Here is a 19,731-nt window from a genome sequence, read left to right on the forward strand (position 1 = left end):
TACTGCTCAGGGGCCTCTCCTGCTTGGCACCCCTGTGCCTCTTGAGTGGTGTCGACTCCTTCAACACTGCTCCTCCTCCTCATGACCTGTGTCAACTCCTTCGACACTGCTCCTCCTCCTCATGACCTGTGTCGACTCCCTCGACACTGCTCCTCTTCCTCAGGACCTGCTTGCCAGTGTCCTATGACTCTTGTCTCTCGAGCCCCTGAGTGGTAACCATCTGAGCTTGGTCCTCCTCGTGGCTGCACCTGCTCTTTGAGCTTGGTCCTCCTCGTGGCTGTGCCTGGCCCTCCTCGCATATGGGCTCAGTGCTCCTTTGCATGTGAATCCATAGGAGTCCATGGTCTCCATGGAGACTGCACTACGACCATGCTCTCTACTGGTATCGACTAGGTCTTCGATACCTGTGCTCCTTCCATATGAACCAGTGACCCTCCTGCTTCTTGAGCATCCAGGCCCATGACATGATGGTTCTTCCTACCTCTTGTGCATCCAGGCCCATGACAAATGGTTCTGGACTATTGTTGGCAGGCGTGGGAGGAGATCCTGCATGGAGTCGACGAAGTTGTCATAGATCGAGTAGTCTATGTTAGACATCATTGAAGGTGTGTTCGAGGATGTGGTAGGGCTATTTGGGCTCATAACCTGTTGAAGTTTGAAGAAGTTTCAGTCCTGATACTGGCACTAGGGGAGAGTCTAAGTACAATGTCACTACTTCTTTAAGGCAGAAACATATATACTCGATTGACTAGAGGGAGTGTTGATAGCTTAGTGCTCTCAGTGTGCTATATATACATCTGTGTTGCACTTCCCAGAGGTGGGATTACCCCTAGCTAATGACCTACCATGACAACTGGCAGGACTGTGTTGTACCTGATCTCTTCCCAGATCAGTCCCCCTGAATCTCTGATCAGATCGGTTTGTCCTGATTCCTCCACCATTGGCTTGCGTCACCTTCCATTGTCATGTTTGATCATTACCTTTGTGAGTAGTTAGCCACGAGAGAGGAAAGAGACACATGTCTGCATTTGAGGTCAAAAATGGAAAATTGCAAGGAATACCCAAATCCAAATTGGCGATTCCAATTTCTTGAAAATGATTCGAATTTCCAATTCGATAACCCTCTCTCGTGCGAGTAGCTTTACTTGGACACCAAGTTGGACAGTCAGTTATTGAACCGCCATTTTCTTTTCTTGCATGCCTTGTTGCATCACCATCGGTCGGTCGCTGTCATCTGCACCATCACAGTCTTGTTTTAGTATTTTGTTTTGTTTCGATTGCCTGGGCCTGAATCGGAGTAGCGATGACGTTGGAAGACATCAACCAACTACCATTCCTTTTGGCTGATGTGTGTTTTCTCAAGATGAGTTGACAGCGAATGGCTGAGCGTTGGTGGCGACATGCATATATCACAATCTTATTTGCTTTCAATCTTCTTTCTCGTCCATCATTCACCAGCAATGAGATAACAGTGCAGAAGCTATTGACTGGTCCAGCTCCGACTCGATCAGTGTCAAAATCAATCACGTCAACAAAGATGACGAAAGAACATCAGTCTGTTTTCCACGCACGTCTGTGCTTCATCCCAAGTTCTGCGATGCTCTTCCGATGGTAAGCGGCGGACGTAGTTGGCATGCGTCTCGTCGAACTCGACCGTGTCAAGCGAATCTGCATCGCCAAATAGCAAGCTCACCTGCTTAGCGGCGGGGCCCTGGAGCTGCTTCAGCAATGGTAAGCCTTCAGGTGTGAGACCACTTATGAACACGTGATGTCGCAGCAGAAGACGACTCTTTGCATCTTCTTCCTCTTGCTCTTTCATCTTGGGCGCCCGCTGCTTGTTGGATGCTCGGGTTGGATGACGTCGCTGCGAGTACTCGTGACCGCGGCAAGATTCTGGGCCCTTGAGATCAAAGAAGAGCTCGAGGCACTGCTTCTCTTGGTTGACAGCAAGACGGGGCCCTACTGCCGCCTCTTTGACCTCTCGGGTAGGTCGGTTGATGCAGTTCTTTACTTGGATAGCAATGTACGACAACTTGGTCTCGTCAAACTTGTCAGCGCCGTTCGGAGGCTGGTCGCTGTGAGACTCATAAACGGGTATGAGCAAATCCCATCCAACTTGATTGCTAACGCCTTGCGCTGTGGCGTGACGGATCCAGAGCTCGAAAAGCAAATCTGTCCCAATGCGACGGTTATGCGGTATCTGATTGGGCAGAACGGCGGAATGCGTAAAGTTGAGCCATGCGCGTCGGGCCCACGAAGCCAGTTGCGACGGCAAGCCTTGATCGGCTTGGTCTTGATCCGCCATGACTTGGTCGCCATCCTCACTTCCAGGGTAGCCGCTGCTGGACCCGCTGACTGCTGGTGCACACTCTACATACTTGGAGCCGGTAAGAGTGCAAAGCCAGTCGTGGACACTGACCAGGCCGTAGAGCGCGGCATACTTGGCTTCGGCCGAGGGAACAGGCCATGAGGAAATGTAGTAACGCAGGTGATTTGAGTACCTCTGGCTCATAGCCAGGTCGATGGCCATGGTGGATAGGAGAGCGACGCCGAGCTCGCCTTGAGCGCCCACGTTGAGACCAACGGGTGCACTGGCATGGATAATAGCCTGCACCATCATGGACCACTTGACAGCTACAAGTTCGGGCTTGGATCGAACGCTCCAAGCAACGGCAAGGCTAAGAGGTGCTTCACTAGGTGTACCCGACTTGATCGAGTCCGAGGTGGAATAGATTCGACCGACGAAGCGCAGGTGGTGAGCAATCTGGCGAGAGACAAAGTGGTACCAATGCTGCGGGCCAGCTTTGCTCGACAGGTCGAGGTGAAGGCGTCGGGAGGCAAGCGCGATCAGATTCTGATTGGTTTCGTTGAGCGGATCGGGCTGGATGTCTTGCAATACCTCCGGCCACGTCCACTCGCTCGGCAAGACTAGTTTCCTGAAGATGGTCGTGGGCATGATGAACCCGTCGCTGTGATAGCGTGAGTCCATCCACAGCGGTCGTCCGAAGCGAGGAAGGAATGCGTCGAGATCTCGCATGGTCAGTTGGCAGGTACCCGAGGGGGAGAGCGTGCGAAGATGTTGACTAGTCAAGTTGAGGTCGAGAGGCATCGCCGAAAACGCCTGGGTGAGACAATGCGTGTCGAATTCTGACATGCGTCGCGAGCCTTGACGAGCTTCCTTGCCGGCGAGCGGTGCCAGATCCGAGTTAGTGTCGATGAGGAGGATCCACGTGGTCTCTGGCATGGCATGGAACCACACTCGACGTATGTATGGCAGCAATGTATCCATGCTACTGCATTCGTCCAATGCGAGGAAAAAGAACGAGTTAGGGTCAGCGTTGCGAAGGAGATGCTCCACTAATTGGAGGCGAGGCTTGAGATGATCTCGAATGGCATGGGTGAGCAACTCATGATCAGACAATTGGCAAGAGTACTGTCCCTTCATGGTTGACGCGAGAGTGGTGGCCGTTTCACAGATGTAATCAAGGATCTTTTCACGAACTCGCGGGGTTGCCAAAAGGCTAGGCGGAGGATCGGCGGCTTGGTTGGCGGGGTGGACGTGAGTGAGCGGATTGTCGGTGCTAGGAGGTATGTCTGTGGAACAGACATGTGGGAGGCGGCTCTGGTGGCAGATGTTAGAGGGAGTCTCGAAGAGCGAGCCCTCTTTCAAGCCGGTAGTTCGGGCATAGTAGAAGACGACGGCACGCCAGCACGCGGCAGGATCTTGGTGGTGAGCAGGCGGGTCAAAGCAACCAGAGGCATGTTGGAGCTGGATCAGGTAATAGGCTGTAGTCTGGCAGTAGACGGAAAGCCAAGCGAGGATGGAGAGGTGTGCTTGGTTGAACCTCATGTGTTCTTGGTCGCCTTTGGGCGTGGGATGGGGCTGATCCTTGGTTTCTAATGACCCAGGGAGGAGTCGCTTGATGCGTTGAAAGTAGTCATAGACTGGCTTGTCCTGCGGGGGCTCCGAGACAGCATAGTTTTGTGTGAGGAGAGAGCTTTCTCTGAGACAAACGAGCATACCGGGACTGACGGTGCTGAGTTGGACGCAGAGCCTGGTTTTGCCAAAGCCTGAGGACTGGATTATGGGGAGCACCTTGGCATAGTACTTGCGAGTTTGCTCGGGCAGGGACCAATGATGCTTGCGAGTCTGCTCGGGCACGGACTGATGCTGTTGGTGGTGAGTGTGGTCGGCTAAAGGGGGAGAGTTCTCAAGACGGGCGACATGCACGGGAGGCGGAGATGATGAGGAAGGGGGAAAGAGCTGGTTGTGTACCTTGATGTAGTCGACAAGTCTTTCGAGAGCTTGACCGTTGAAGGTGGAGGTAAAGTCGTAGAGAGGCGCACGGGCCGGAGGGCTGGGCATACGAAGGGGACCTGGGATGAAAGCATACTGCAAGACATGTGCAAGGCGGTCGACAGGGTCGAAGGTAGGTTGAAAGAAGGCGCATTTCTCGATGCGTGTCAAGAGAGTTTTGGCGTCGAACCGATCTCTGAGACTTGCAGAGGGATCGGCTCCGGAGCCGGAAACGTGCAAGAAGCTATGGACAAACTTTTCCGGAAGCCGATCGGCTATGGATTTGAGCTCATTGATGAGCCGATCAAAGTATGCGTGATCGAGAAAGTACTTGAGTGTATATAGACGTATCTGGCGATCAGTATTGGGCAGGGTTGCGAGTTTGAGCATCTTAATCCAAATTATGGCAAAGGGATCCTGATCATCAAATGGCTTCTTGAGTGTATCATAAAGGAGCTTCTTTTGTGGTGATGCGGGCAAGCCTGGCAGGCTCGGCAAAGACGGCGCGTCATGTGGCGGAGTGGACACGACGGGAGAGGCAGGAGAAGAACCGGGGTTGAGCGTAGGAGGAAGCATTGGAATCAAATTGTGCGATGCAGTTGTTGGAAGGGAGGGTAGGAGCGCAATCAGTGCTGGCAGTGATGCTGGCAGTGATGGTGGCGGTGATGGTGGTGGTGATGGTGGTGGTGATGGTGGCGGTATATTGTCGACCAAAACTGAGCCTCCACATACACGCACCACACGCAACCAACACTTTGCCCGATCCGATCGACTCTTCCGATTTTGGCGATACGCACACGAACAAGAGGGGGTATCAAAGTTTTTGCGTTTTTAAAAACGCGGGTTTTTTGCAGAGCGCGTTTTTCAAAAAAAACGCAAAAGCTTACATAAGCTGCGCCAAACGAAAAACAAAACTGCGTTTTTGAAAACACGGCTTTTTCGTGCGTTTTCAAAAACGCAAAACGAGTTCACTCCACAACAGTGAAAGTATGTGAGCACTACTTCGATCTCACACCTTCGCCACCTTTACACACTCGGATCCATAGCAAGTTGTCGAAGCCAGTCCCACGTATCGGCATGGCCCGATCATCGCCATCGGCATCGGCACACCGGCTATCTGATACCCGAGGTGGAGAAGATAGGTGCCACATCATGTTTCATATGCTTATTGTTAGGTTACGTCTCTTATCGGCCGTATGATTCATGCTTCATATGCTTACTTTTAGGATACGTATTTTATCGGCCGTATGATTTCATCGCGTTTTTGGAAACCCGCTTTTCCTTAAATGGGGGGTTCAACTTTGCTCCAAAAATGCGCTTTTCAAAAAACCCGCATTTTTAAAAACGCAAAAACTTTGATACCCCCTCTTGTTCGTGCTCGTGCCTGAAACCCAGGTCGGTCTGTCAAGATACTCGGTGACTATCAAACTGTGCGACAGCTATTGTCTCGGTATCGGTGACTATCAAGTTGTGCAGTGACAGCAGGTGGCGTTCGTTGTATATACTATCGTAGGTTTCGGCTGACCTCTGTGGACACTCCGTTCAGGGGTAGCTCGGCACGATCAATATCAATGTTATGATGACACCAAGGTCTGGTGTGAGTGTTGATGATGATGAGGTTGATGGTGTGGGTGGTGAGATTGGTGATGTTGATGATAATGAGGTTGATGGTGTTAGTGATAAGGTTGGTGGCATCAACACGAGTGTCCAGTGTGTTGACTTGATGCTTGAAGTGATCCCCGGACCGCAGTGGACTACTGCCTTCGGTTCTATCTTGATCCGGACCGCTAACCTGCTATGGGTGCCTTCGGATGTCAGGTAGTGGTGATACAACACACACACTACGATGAGGAGCAACCTTGATAGATTGCTGCTATGCTGACTGAAACTAATGTATACTTATGCTGAAGTGATAACTAGTTATATGGTGAGTAGAGTGGATGAGGATCCACTCGACCTATGATGATGAGAAAGCATGGTTATATACCTCTTCACAGCATCGCCAGCGATGCTGCTCCTGCTCTCTCTCCAGAGAGTACCTTCTTCATCGAGTACTGTTCAGGGGTCAGGGGCCTCTCCTGCTTGGCACCCCTGTGCCTCTTGAGCTGTGTCGACTCCCTCGACACTGCTCCTCTTCCTCAGGACCTGCTTGCCAGTGTCCTATGACTCTTGTCTCTCGAGCCCCTGAGTGGTAACCATCTGAGCTTGGTCCTCTTCGTGGCTGTGCCTGCTCCTTGAGCTTGGTCCTCCTCGTGGCTGTGCCTGCTCCTTGAGCTTGGTCCTCCTCATGGCTGTGCCTGCTCCTTGAGCTTGGTCCTCCTCGTGGCTGTGCCTAGCCCTCCTCGCATATGGGCTCAGTGCTCCTTTGCATGTGAATCCATAGGAGTCCATGGTCTCCATGGAAACTGCACTACGACCATGCTCTCTACTGGTATCAACTAGGTCTTCGATACCTGTGCTCCTTCCATATGAACCAGTGACCCTCCTGCTTCTTGAGCATCCAGGCCCATGACAACATGCCAATCAGGCTGATTCCAATCGATCCTTGTGAGATTAATCAGGATCCCAGAACTCGGTTGATCTTGCAAGCCATATGTGCTACCAACCCAATTAGATCATCGATTCCTGATGATTGCCATAGATCAATTTGGCGCACACTTCATATGCTGATCCGCTGACCCTGTGACACTATTGCTCAATGACGACAACGACCCGAATGCAGGGTAACCGGCTAAATCGGGAAATTACCCGATTGTCCTCAAACTTCTGCACAGGGACTGTACTATACTTTGAGAGTCGCATTTTGAGATGGTGCCAGAGGTGTTTGATCAGGTTTAAGTCAGGCAACTGTGCTGGCCATTCCATAGCCTTGATGTTATTGCTTGTCAGCCACTTTTTACTTTTCTTGGACATGTGTTTAGGGTCATTGTCTTGCTAAAAAATGATATCAGTATATGCATGCTGAAGGCACAAATCTGAGATTGTTTTCACAAGCTTGTCCTTCAATATTTTGATGTACTGGTCTGAATCCATTATACCCAGCACCAAGTGCATACCTCCCACCCCTTCCCACATCATAAAGCCCCAGATCATGATGGAGCCACTGCCAAACTTGACTGTAGGCCTGACAAGCTTACTGTTGAAGCTGGCATTCTTAACCCAACAGAACTGCTTACCATCTGGTCCAAAGAAGTTGATCTTTGTCTTGTCTGACCATACAACCTTCTTCCATTCTTCAACAGTCATATCCTTGTGCTTGTTGGCAAATTTACAATGGGCTATGTAGTGTCTCTTGAGTAGCTTGGGTTTATTCACCAACCTCCTGTCATAGGAGCCGGATGCGCAGGAAGCAGGAAGAAGTTGAAGTCATATGGAGAGGAGCACAGAAATCATGGGATTGGGCTAAACAAGAGCTTAAGGAAGAGTTCACTGAGATTGGTAGTAGAAATGACACTATGGCTTAACTCGTCAGGATCAGCAGGAACAAGTTCGTTACTACAGAGTTCAGTGGGAATAGTAGTATCATGCTCGCTACAGAAGATTTCACAGGAATTGGTTCAAGGGGGGCCTCTATTGCTGATAGGACAAGAGGGCAACAACGAACAAGGAGAGGTTGCCACCAGATGAAGAAGGGGCCCAACCAGATGATGAACTTAAGGCAGACTGGTGGGCGAGATGAGTAGGAGTGTGCATCACCACTCAGATGAAGTGGGACTGGCCCCTGATGAAGATGAGGCAGCAAGGGGCCCATCCATCCACAGGAGACAAGGGAAGTGGTGCCAACAAGTAGCATCATAAGATGGATGGGAGCAAGGGAGGCACAAGGAGGGGAAGCAGTGTCGTGGGTGACACTGCAAGACAGGTATAGAACCATGCTCCCAGTCATAGCAAGTGAGTGGATCACCATCCACTCTACACCATACAAACTAGTTATTGTCACAGGGACGGCTGGCCTGCGCAAGAGAGTGCGCCAAATGATCAGCGGCAGTTATGGTAATGACACGTAACGGAGCAGTATATGAAGGTTGTGCAGAAGATCAACATGTGAAGGGTGCACCAGATTGATCAGAGCCAACAACCATCGGGGATCAACGAGATTAATTGGGTTGGCAGTGCACATGAATTACGAGATCGATCAAAACCCGGGAATCCAGATTGATCTCATGGGATCGGTCAGAGTCAGCCAGATCAGCATGCTTCAACTAGTCAGCCGATCTGAACAAGTACTCAGAGCTGTGCCGATGTTGGAGTCAGTTGGATCAGCATGCTTCAACTAGTCGGCTGATCCAAACAAGTTGAGATGGAACTGTGCTGATGTGACCACATGACCAGGGGGTATGATCATGAGGTTCAAAGGGGTTTCACAAGATTAAGTTGAAAGGGGGCTGTGCTGAAAGGGGGCATCACACATCAGACAGAAGGAGAGTATGTAGGCGAGAGGGCAGTTTTGCATAACCCTTACGCTGAGCAAATGGTAGGAGTGCAGTATCGAAGGGGTTGGTGCCAGCAGGGCAAGGCAGTGCCTAACAGGGGACAAAGGCCCCTCAAGAGGAGCAGGATAGGTGTTGAGGGAAAACACCAACTGGACATATAAATACTCTCATTCTACCATAGCATACAAGTGGATCAGTATCCACTCTGGACTCAACTTACTTACTCTATACTTACTCAGTTACATATCATCGCAATAGCAGTGCTCTTGCAATGACTCTCAATGTGTGTGTTGTATCACCATTAGTCGACAACTGTAGGCAGTGTTCTTCACACTAGTGGTCCAGTTCATTACTGTAGGTGGTGTTCTTCAACACCTGTGGTCCAGTCCCTTGCTGTAGGTGGTGTTGCTTGACACCAGTGGTCCAGTCAGTTATTGCAGGCAGTGTTTCACACCAGCAGTCCAGTAACTCCTGTCCTCTGTAGGCAATTAGCATATCGCAGTCCAGTCGATGTCCAAGAGCATTATCAACAGTACTACAAACACTCATACTGTAGGGGAGGGTGTATCACCCACTCACCAACAAACAACGTCCATGCTGTGCAACCTCTGAATGGAGTGTTCAAGGCAGTCAGTCAAGACTTACTAGGCAACGACGCTTGGTTATGTTTAGGCGAATCATATCGAGTAGACCTTACTCAATCAACCTCAGCTAGTCTCTGGTGCGCGATCGCTTACAGTTATCACTTCTACTCAAGTATACATTAGTTTTCAGTCAGCAAAGTAGCAATCACAAATAGATTGCTTCCATCATAGCACATGTGTTGTATCACCACTCACTGACATCTGAAGGTGGTTCATAGCAAACCAGCAGTCTGGATAATGATAGAACTGAAGGCAGTTGTCCACTGCAGTCTGGGGATCACCTCAAGCACCCAGTCAACACACTGGACACTCATGTTGGTGCCACCAACAATCTCATTCACACCAGACCTTGGTGTCAGTGTATAGTTCATACAAGTTATTGATCATGCCAAGCTACCTCTGGATGGAGTGTCCACAGTGGTTAGTCAAAACCTGCAATAGCAAAACCACTACTACATCTTTGGGTGAGAAAAGTGATAGAGACCTCTCTACTACATATCTTGACAAGAACAGTAATACATCATGCATTGTCACATATCTCAACAGGATTTGTAATAGATGCATTTCTATTACAGATATCAGGTTTTAGGTGCGAGACCTCTGACACCTCCATGCTTTGTAGCGACAATATTGAAGTGCTTTCTGTCAGTGGTCGCACACCTGAAACCTGAAATCTGTAGTAAAAGACAACTACTACTGATCCTAGCGAGATCTGTGGTAAAAGCCCTTTATTATTGTTCTTGCTGAAATCTGTTGTAGAGGCCTTCTATGGCTTTTCTCGCTCAAATATGTGGTAGCTTGTGTCATGGGGCCGGATGCGCAGGAAGCAGGAAGAACTGAAGTCAGATGAAGAGGAGTGCAGGAATCGCAGGATTGGGAAAAGCGAGGGTTTAAAAGTAGAGTTCATCGAGATCTGTAGTAGAGAGGCTTTATGACAGATCTTGTCCAAATCAGTATGAGCAGGATCTTACAGCAAAGCTCACTGGAATCTGTAGTATCCTGATCATATGACAGTTCTTGTGGAGGATGCCAATCCCATGGACCTCACAACAAGACAGATGGTGAGGACATGGGGGTTGCCACCCTGATGGAGCAGGGGGCCAACTCAACAATGAACTCAGAGCAGGGGCGAGATGAAAGGGGGCGCGAGTCGCCACTCAGATGAGGTGGGAAAGGCCCCTATCAGGTAATTAAGCGGCACGAGGACTCTCCATCTGCAAGAAGCAAGAGAAACAGTGATATGGAGAGCTATTGTAAAACAGGCAGGACTGTTGGGAGGGAGAGTCGAAAGGAGGAGGAGCAGTGTAGGAGGAGACCACATAGGGTAAGAGCAGTGCCGCTGGCGACACTGCGAGGACATCTATATAACGCACACCTGCTCTTCATCGTAGTGATTGAGTGGAGTGTCACCGGAATGGTTCCGTTCTCCGAGTCCGGAGCATTTGGGAGTGAAAATGCTTATACTTCAGTGTTGTGTGAATCGGGTACACCAGCTAAGGGACTAGCTGGTGTAGTGGTTTTACTGCTCACTATGTTCGGTTTGGTTACCCGATTCCCAATCCCGTGACAGCATGGTGCAGTATTCAAGTTGGCAAGGCGTAGTAAGCGATAGCGTTGTGAGCAAGGCAAAGGCGATGATCCTAGAGCAGGAGCAGTCAGACTCTTAATCTGTTGAAGAGCATGCAGCAAATAACATTGATCACAAGTATTGATTGTGATAGAGAGCATAACTAAGTACATGATAATGGTCAATATATATATATATGTTCCAACATGTGTGATACAGGGATGTGTTGCCCAGTGAATGATGCTGAAACATGATGGGGTAACTGTGTTGGGTAACAGTTAATTGGCATGCCAGTACGTGTCTCAATAGTCGATCCAGGTAACATGAAGCAGATCCGAGTGAGCAAAGTTGGTGTCAATGTGAGATCGGGTTAGGAGTCACATGCTTTAACTGAGAGGCTGTCACCACAAGGCTTCGCCACACTCACTACTTCTGTATCTCCGTGCTGCCTTTTTGGCAGCGTGTGAGACCGACTGTCTTCTCACATGGCGAATTTCAGCTACGCTCTAAGCTTTCCCCTTACTCATTAATCGAAACGGAAGCTTACACACTGAAATAGGTGGCTGATGAGGGGCGATGTGGTATACTTGTGCTTGCGAAGTTATGAATGATACATCATGCGAACTTAGCCATCTTACGAGGGGGACCGTTCCCATTCTGATAATGTCTGTCATCCTCATCCTCCTCCTCTTCGTCTTCCTCATCAACCCCATCAAGACCACCAGAACTGGGTCCAACATCCAAAATCGGCTCGATATCCACCCCAACCATGTCTCCGTACTCTTCAATAACGCTTTCGAATGTCTCTTGCAGCTTCGCACGCTGTTGTGCCTTCTCCAGCTGAATCAAGATGTCCTTGTTTTGGCGGTAAATTCTTGCCTTGACCTGCAATCTGTACTGCTTGATCTTCTCTTCGTCGCTCGTGTCCAAATTCATAAGCTGCACCATCTCCAACACTCTTGCCCACTGTCGAGGCGCGAGTTTGTGTTCCAGCCGTTTCTGTTCGATCCACTTTGCATCGACCGGCGCATGAAGCTTGCCTTCTGCTTTTGCTACCTCGACGAATCCGCCCGGTGCGAGCAGACGGCGAAGGTCGTTGCCATCGCGCAATCGATCAAAGTCTTCTGATGGATCTTCTACTGTCAGCTCCAAAACGGAAGATCGTTGACGGATCTGATCGTAGACTGTGGTGTAGAGAGCACCTCCATGACCCTGTTTCTGATAAGGCGGAAGGACGACGAATTGAGATAGTCGAATGCGTGAAGAGTCGGGCCAGCACCAAAACTTGTACAAGCTTGTGTATCCCATAAAGTGCCATGTTGACTTCTCGCCTTTTTTCACCTTTTCGTACAGCGTAAAGAACTCCCAGTTGGTCTCCTCCTCCTGAATGTAGCTCGCGCCTTCGATGAAGAGCAACACAAAGAGCTGCATTCGACGATGATACTCTCGGAACCCTGGTGTTTCCCATGTCGAGCGGTATACTTCAAACACCCGTGCATTTGGATCATCCTCTGACAGCGCCGAAGATGCAAGTGATGCAACGTTGGCAGACTTGCCCTTGCCCTTGTTCACCTTGCGCCGAGTATAGCTGTGCACCTTGTCACCAAGTGGGCGGAAACTAGCGCTTTGCCCCAGAGCTGCGTCAAAGTCTTGACGTGCTGAAGAGGACATGGAGGTCGAGATGTGGTCGGCAGGTAGGAACCCTTTGATCTTGCCTTCTGCATCGTCGAGGGTTGCTGTGGTTGATTCGTTCTTGGCGCGGTACTTGACATCAAGCAGTGGAACGAGGCTGCCTGATGCGACGTCAAGATTGATGGAGAGTCCCTGGTAGCCGTAGATAGTTTCGGCTTCGCCATAGATTGGATATGTGAAGGTAGGGTGGAAAGGTGCGTCGGTACCATGAGGCGAGCCAACGAGGCGTATCGCCATCGAGGTGGTGCTATTTGACGTCCAAGACTCGGTCATGGTGTCCTGGAGACCAGATGATTGATTCAAGTTGGTTCTTTGAGGTGCTATGCGGCTGAGATGAAGGCAATGTAGAGCTCTGATGCCCGATCGAAAGCGATGACGGCTTGTGCGATGCGGCTGCAATGGTGTGGCTATGAGTGATGAAGTTAAATCTGAAGAATGAGATGCGGAATATGAAGTCATGAAAGAGCGGAAAGTTACATTCTTCCACCTTTTGACACGCGCCCGAACAGTTAACGCGTTGTTGCTTCACCCAAAAGCATCAGCACATTTCACAGCACTTCACCTGCAAGGCAGAAACGCGTGCTTCGACTCTGACTCTAGCATTCCTGAATGGCCGTCTGATCACGTTCATCAATGGTGTTTCTCACATCAACTTATGGACTATCTCATATCTGGGCAATGGCACATGATCGAAGCTTATTCTACTATCTCTTTGACCTAGTGCGAATGTTCCGTAGGGGAAAAGGTGATCTAGTGAAGAAGAAGAGCCGGCTAGCCGTCTCTTTGTACCTTACTGATCGAGCCTGGCAAGACCAGCTTCAAGCGCCATCGAGAAGAAAATGCTCTGTTTGTTGGCGAGCAGGTTCTCAGGCGTATCGAACTCGGCAATTGATCCATCCTTGAGCACCAATACACGAGTCGAGTCGATCACAGTGTTGAGTCGGTGCGCCACAGTGATGGTGGTGCCCTTGAACTCGGAACGAACGATCGCCTGCACTTGGGCATCGGTCTCGAGATCAATGGCGCTCGTAGCCTCGTCAAGTACGAGGATCTTTGCATTTCGAAGGAAAGCTCGAGCGATGCAGATGAGTTGACGCTGACCAGCTGAGAAGTTGGTGCCTCCTTCAGTGAGTTGTGCGTCCAAATTGCCTTCGAGACTTTGAACGTGGTCCTTCATTCGTGCCTGCTCGAGAGCCTTCCATAGAGCAGCGTCATCTGAGCGACCGGTGGGGTCAAGGTTCTCTCGCAATGTGCCTTCCCAAAGCTGAGGATCCTGAGGGATGATGGCGATTGCAGATCGAAGGTCCTTGAGACCGATCTGAGAGACGTCGATACCGTCGATCATGATCTTGCCTTCAGCAGCCTCGATGATACGGAAGAGAGCGAGCGTCAAACTCGATTTACCGGCGCCAGTGCGACCGACAACACCGATACGCTCGCCAGCCTTGATCTCAAGATTGAGCTTCTTGAGCACCAGACCCAGCTCACGTCGGTAGCGTGTCGAGTACGACTGCATGCTGACCTCACCTTTGCTGGGCCAGTCCGAGGGAGGAGTCTTGTCAGAAACCTCGTAGGGTGCCTCGGAGACCAGATCGGTGTATGACATGACTCGCTCGACACTGACAATGTTCTGCTCCACCTCAGAGGCAGATCGAACGACCCAGTTGAGCGTCTGCGTAGTGCTGAGAGCTTGCGACATCATCAATCCAAGCAAGCCGGCGTCCATCTTGCCGTTCTTGGTTCGGATGAAGATGGCCAAGGTGGAAGCGATGAAGATGATGACGGAACCCATCATCTCGATACGCACAGCAAGCCATCGATTGCAAGTGACGGCAGGGAAGTAGCACTGCTGGTTGCGGTCCACTCGAGCCTCCGAGGTTGCGATGAAAAGAGCTTCCTGACCAAAGGCACGAATCGAGCTGAGACCGCCAAGCGACTCCTGGAACCAAGTGAAAATGGGTGTCTTGCTGACCGAGTCAAGACGCTTAAGCTCTCTACTGGTGGCCAAGTAGTATCGCAAAACAGCGCGGTATGCGAATGCAAGTGGGATGATGGCGATGAGGAAAGGCGGCACCGAGTACGCAACGATGCACAAGACACCGAGCACGACCACCATCGTCCTGATTAGGCCGTGGATGACACGCGGCAGCACCTCGTCGATAACGTTGACGTCGCGCGAGAACAAGTTCAGCAATCGTCCGGTGGGTGTGGTCTCGAACCACTGGAGAGGACTGCGGAGGACAGCGTCAAACATGCTGTCGTGGAATTTGCGTGCACTGGAGATAACGAGCCATGTCCAGAGGATGAAGGGAGCGATGCAGATGCAAATGGAAGCGAGAATCCCAACAACGCCATAAATGGTCAGGTAGAAGCGTGTCGTTGAAGCATCGCCACCGGTCTCGTTAGCTTTGCCCCACTGTTTGAGCACAACATCTCGAGAGACGGTCATGACTTGAGACAGGACGTTGGCAAGGAGATATAGGACGACACCAAGGACACTGCAGCTTTTGATGTATTGACGGTAGACCTCAGGCTTGACACTGCCCTGCTCGGACTTCTCCTTTGGTGCTGAGCTCTCCTTGAGTTGACGAATGGTTTCTTGCTTGATTTGCTTCTTGGAGAGAGTCTTGGGTCGTGCCATCGAGGCGGAACTGATGCGACGGTGCAGCTTGGAGCTTTTGAGACTCTCCTCGCCACCTTGGCCGTGCATATCCAGCTCCTTGTCCATATCGATCACTTCAAGGTCCTTGGGAGGTGTTTCAGTTCCGTCCTCGTTGGACTGCTCACGAGCAGACTGCTTGCCGAGACCGGTGATGAGGTTGAAGAGATCACCTTTCCTTGCCATCACTTCATCGTATGTTCCGCGTTCGTCAAGGATGATACCTCGTCGCACCGAGACGATCTGGTCGCATTCGGGAAGGCAGGAGACCGAGTTGAGGGTGAGAATACGAGCCTTGTTGCGAAGCAGACCCTCAGGACCAATGACGTGCTTGAAGATATGGGCACCGACGTGAGCGTCGACGGCAGCGAGTGGGTCATCGAGCAGATAGATGTCAGCTCGGGAGTAACAAGCACGAGCCAAAGCGATACGGGCACGCTGACCACCAGACAAGCTGACACCACGCTCTCCAACCTCAGTACGGTCACCTTCGGGCAAAATGTTGAGATCAGGCGTCAGGGCGCAGGCATCTATGACTCGCTGGTAGAAGTCGGGTTCATACTTGAAGCCGAACAGGATGTTGTCACGCACGGTAGCACCCATGCACCAGCCACCCTGTGTGAAGTAAGCAGTACGACCCTTGACAATGGCTTCACCATCGGTGCGAACCATCTCACCCAAAACAGCTGAAAGAAGCGAACTCTTACCATCACCGACTTTACCGAGAACAGCAAGCAGCTCTCCCTTCTTGACGGTGAGGTTGATATCTTGGAGCGTAGGAACTGGCTGCGAGCGCGACCACTTGAACTCTCCGTCACGAATGATGACGACTTCTTCATCGCTGCCAGGCTGGTGTGCATCGTTGGTCGAATCGTTGAGAGCCTCGAGCACATCACCCGGATGGGATGGATTGCTGGGGTTGAGTGGCTGCTGCTGGCCCGGAAGAATGATCCTACGAGCGGCTGGGTCGAGCTCACCGGCATCGAAGAAGTCCGAGAGACGCTTAGCAGAGACTTGAGCCTGGAGCAGAGCCGAGATGATACCAGCAAACATAGCGATGGGGAATGAGAGCAGCTGGTAGAGAGCCAAAGCCGGGAAGATAATGTCGGCGGTCAAAGGCTCCGGGTTGGTGTAGGCGTAGGTGACGAAAGTGCCGAGCGAGACGAAGAAGGGAATAGCAGTCCAGAAGAAGTTGAAGAAGGCTGAGACGATACCCACGGTGCGAAGCAGCTTGAGCTCTTCGTCGTTTCGGACCTTGAAAAGCTTACGGGTGAAGGCTTCTTCCCAGGCAAAGAGTTTGATCGACTTGATGTTGGTGAGGATCTCATTCATGAGACGCGTACGCTTGTCCTTGACTTTCATCTGTTTCTCGCTGAGTCGACGAAGATACCGGGCCAAAGCAGTGTTGAGCGGAACACTGATGACCATGATGGCCACACCGACGAACGATGGCCAGCCGAGAAGGTTGTAGAGCGACACGAAAGCCAAAGTCATCTGGAAGAGGGCTGACCAGGCAATGTGACCGTAAGTGCAGAGGTCCTGCAAACGGGTGGCATCAACGGACATGAGGTTGACAATGTCACCAGTGGCTCTGCCGCCGCGGTCCTCGTTGGATAGACGCAAACTCTTCTTGAAAATGGCGCTAACAAGACCAGCACGGACACGCATACCGGTGACGAAGACGAGCTGGAAGTACTGGTGCAAGAACGACGTCTGTGTCACAGCGATACAGAATAGGGCAGCAGAGAGGAGATAGCCCTGCATAGCGCTTTGGCTGGGGTCTTCACTGTTGTAGCTCTGTACGAACTGAAGCAGCTTGCGCAGAATCTGTGGCTGCACAAAGGCAAGTGTGTCCTGCGCCGACTTGAGCACGGCAGCAAAGAGGAAAGGGCCACCATACGAGTAAGCGAGAGTGGTCCAGAAAGCAGGCTTGCGAGTAGCCTTGTCCTTGGTCTGCTTCCAGTACTTGTCAAATCGTCTGCCGAGATTCTCTGCATCCTCGTTGGCGGGCAAGGACCACATGTCGTCTTCGGTAACAAACTTCTTAGCACCAAGCGTCATAAGGGGCTGCATCCAGTGGAAGGTGATGCGGCTAAAGATGTTGGCAGTGACCACAGGACACTCCTTGCCTGGGTCGACAGGGTCGTTGTTGTTGAGGGCGGTCGCCTCTTCGTCGCCATCACTGAAGACGCTGAATGCACTTCCGTTGGCATCGCTGGGCACAGTATGGTAGCCGTTTCTGTTGAGGCGAGTGGTAGCGGTGGAAGCACGCTTTTGATCAAGCTCGTCAATGGAACCGATTTCGACACCGACGCACTCGAGTGCAAATGCGACCAAGCCGAAAGCGAATCGAACGACAAAGGGCACAAAGGCGATGAGCTGTTTCTTGATTGGCAAAGAGGGCCAAGTGAGCGAAGTACGAAGCTTGACAACGCTAGCGAGAAGATGAGCGAGCCAGAAGAAGAGGAGAATATCCGAGCTGCGACGAGAGCGAGAGTGATTGAAGTGCTGAAGTGGAATGACTAGGAGGTAGCCTAGCGCGCCAACGACGGAAGACAAGAATAAGATCGACTCGCCTGGTTTAGCGAAGAGACCGTACGAGATGGATGCCTGGAAGCCAGCAGCAACAGCGAGGATGCCGACGACGACATGCTTGGCATACAGGATGGAGCGTGATGTCCGAGTCAACGGCCTGGCCTCTCTTCTTGACAACAGTGCCAAATGGATGCCGCCAAAGATGGCGAGGAGGAAGATGGGAGCCGTCCAAAATGCGGCTTCCTGGAAGCAAGGAGTGAAGTCGAGATCACGCTTTTGCGAGACAGGACCCCAACCTTCAACATTGTCGCAGAGATTTGCAAGTCTTGAGCGTTGTTGAAGTGTGTTGAATGTGGATGAGAAGAAGCCAAGTGGCAGAGTCAGCAATGGATCTGAGCCGACACCGTGGGATTGCAACGCAGCATCAAAGTTGCTCAAAGAGCCGAGCTCTTCTACCGGTGCCGAGTTGTCCATTGTCGCAATCGCGATCAGGGTGCGGCCCTTCCGACAAAATGTGACCTAAACGAGGACCCCTTCGGGCTGAGCCGCTTTCCCACGATTCGAGTCTATCCTATCGGCTCGGTCCTTCCGATACACAAGGCTGTCGAATACAGCTGGAGCGGCTGTTCAGAGCGTCGAGTCACGAGCCGAATCGGCGATGTTCCGAATGCTAGATGGCGCCTTGGTCTTGTTGCGCTGAAGCGTTTCGAGGCTGCTGAATCCGCCGAAGGGTTGCGATGCAAGACAAGGTGAAGACGGAAGATGATGTGATAGTATCGTCCTCTAGCGTGATGTCAAAGTGTAAGGGTGCTGCTATCAGGAAATGCTCTCCTCCACGCAAATGTTGGCAAGGCTCAAGGCTCAGTATTCTCAGAAGCTGCTCGTGCACATTTCCATTTTGTGGTTACCTTTCCGTTGTTCCTGACCTGACCTGAACAAGCTCAATTTTTCGCAGCCCACTGCCATTCACTCAGTCAGCACATCAGCAGACTGAGGTCACTCACTTTTCTGTCTCTTTCTTTTCTCTATTACCAGTACGCGTGCGGATGCAGCAACGGCAGCCCCTGCCAAGTGCTTTTCCTTTCTTTCTTTCTTTCTTTCTTTCTTTCTTTCTTTTTTTTTTCTTTCTTTAATTGAAGATATCGAGTTAATATACTCTGACTAGGGCCACAATCAGGCTCCTTTATCACAGGTATATGACTTCTTGAATGCTTATAATACTATAGACGAGTGCAGTCTTGAGAGCATATACAGCTCGTGCGTAAACTGTCCCACAATTTTAGATGTCACCACACATCACTCCAATGCTCAATAGCCATATGTCTGAATGCCACACTGTCTGATATCCTCTGAAAGCTCTGCTTCTTCTCTCCAAGACTGTGTAATTGATATTGACATTGCATGTGAAAATTGTGCTTCAAAAAAGAGCTGAGAATTTTTTTATTGTGGGATAGTTTATGGAGCATGCTGCCAAATAGCAACACCGCTCCATTCCTGACCTTGTGGACTTCTGACTACAGGTTGGTGAAAAAACCCAAGCTACTCAAGAGACACCACATAGCCTGTTGTAAATTTGCCAACAAGCACAAGGATATGACTGTTGAAGAATGGAAGAAGGTGGTATGGTTGCACAAGACAAAGGTCAACTTTTTCAGACCAGATGGTAAGCAGTTCTGTTGGATTAAGAACACCAGCTTCAACAGCAAGCTTGTCAAACCTACAGTCAAGTTTGGCAGTGGCTCCATCATGATCTGGGGCTGTATGATGTGGGAAGGGGTGGGAGGTATGCACTTGGTGCTGGGTATAATGGATTCAGACCAGTACATCAAAATATTGAAGGACAAGCTTGTGAAAACAATCTCAGATTTGTGCCTTCAGCAAGCATATACTGATATCACTTTTCA

The 19,731-nt window shown here is 50.7% G+C and overlaps 3 protein-coding genes across 3 annotated transcripts; all 3 read right to left on the bottom strand.

Annotated features, from left to right (window-relative positions):
* Positions 1-1,528: 1,528 nt before the first annotated feature.
* Positions 1,529-4,873, bottom strand: UHO2_03207 (uncharacterized protein; the record flags this gene model as incomplete). Its single annotated transcript, XM_041558122.1, has 1 exon — positions 1,529-4,873. One exon carries the CDS (start codon positions 4,871-4,873, stop codon positions 1,529-1,531), a length of 3,345 nt encoding a protein of 1,114 aa, XP_041414056.1.
* Positions 4,874-11,556: 6,683 nt separating this feature from the next.
* Positions 11,557-12,906, bottom strand: UHO2_03208 (uncharacterized protein; the record flags this gene model as incomplete). The annotated part of the gene is made up of 1 exon (XM_041558123.1): positions 11,557-12,906. One exon carries the CDS (start codon positions 12,904-12,906, stop codon positions 11,557-11,559), a length of 1,350 nt encoding a protein of 449 aa, XP_041414057.1.
* Positions 12,907-13,423: 517 nt separating this feature from the next.
* On the bottom strand, positions 13,424-18,301 carry UHO2_03209 (putative YCF1 - Vacuolar ABC transporter responsible for vacuolar sequestration of glutathione-S-conjugates; the record flags this gene model as incomplete). Its single annotated transcript, XM_041558124.1, has 1 exon — positions 13,424-18,301. The coding sequence occupies one exon, from the start codon at positions 18,299-18,301 to the stop codon at positions 13,424-13,426; it is 4,878 nt and encodes a 1,625-aa protein (XP_041414058.1).
* Between the last annotated feature and the right edge of the window lie 1,430 nt (positions 18,302-19,731).

Source organism: Ustilago hordei, assembly GCF_900519145.1.
Source record: "Ustilago hordei strain Uho2 genome assembly, contig: UHO2_contig_05, whole genome shotgun sequence".
NCBI classification, from domain to species: Eukaryota; Fungi; Basidiomycota; class Ustilaginomycetes; order Ustilaginales; family Ustilaginaceae; genus Ustilago; species Ustilago hordei.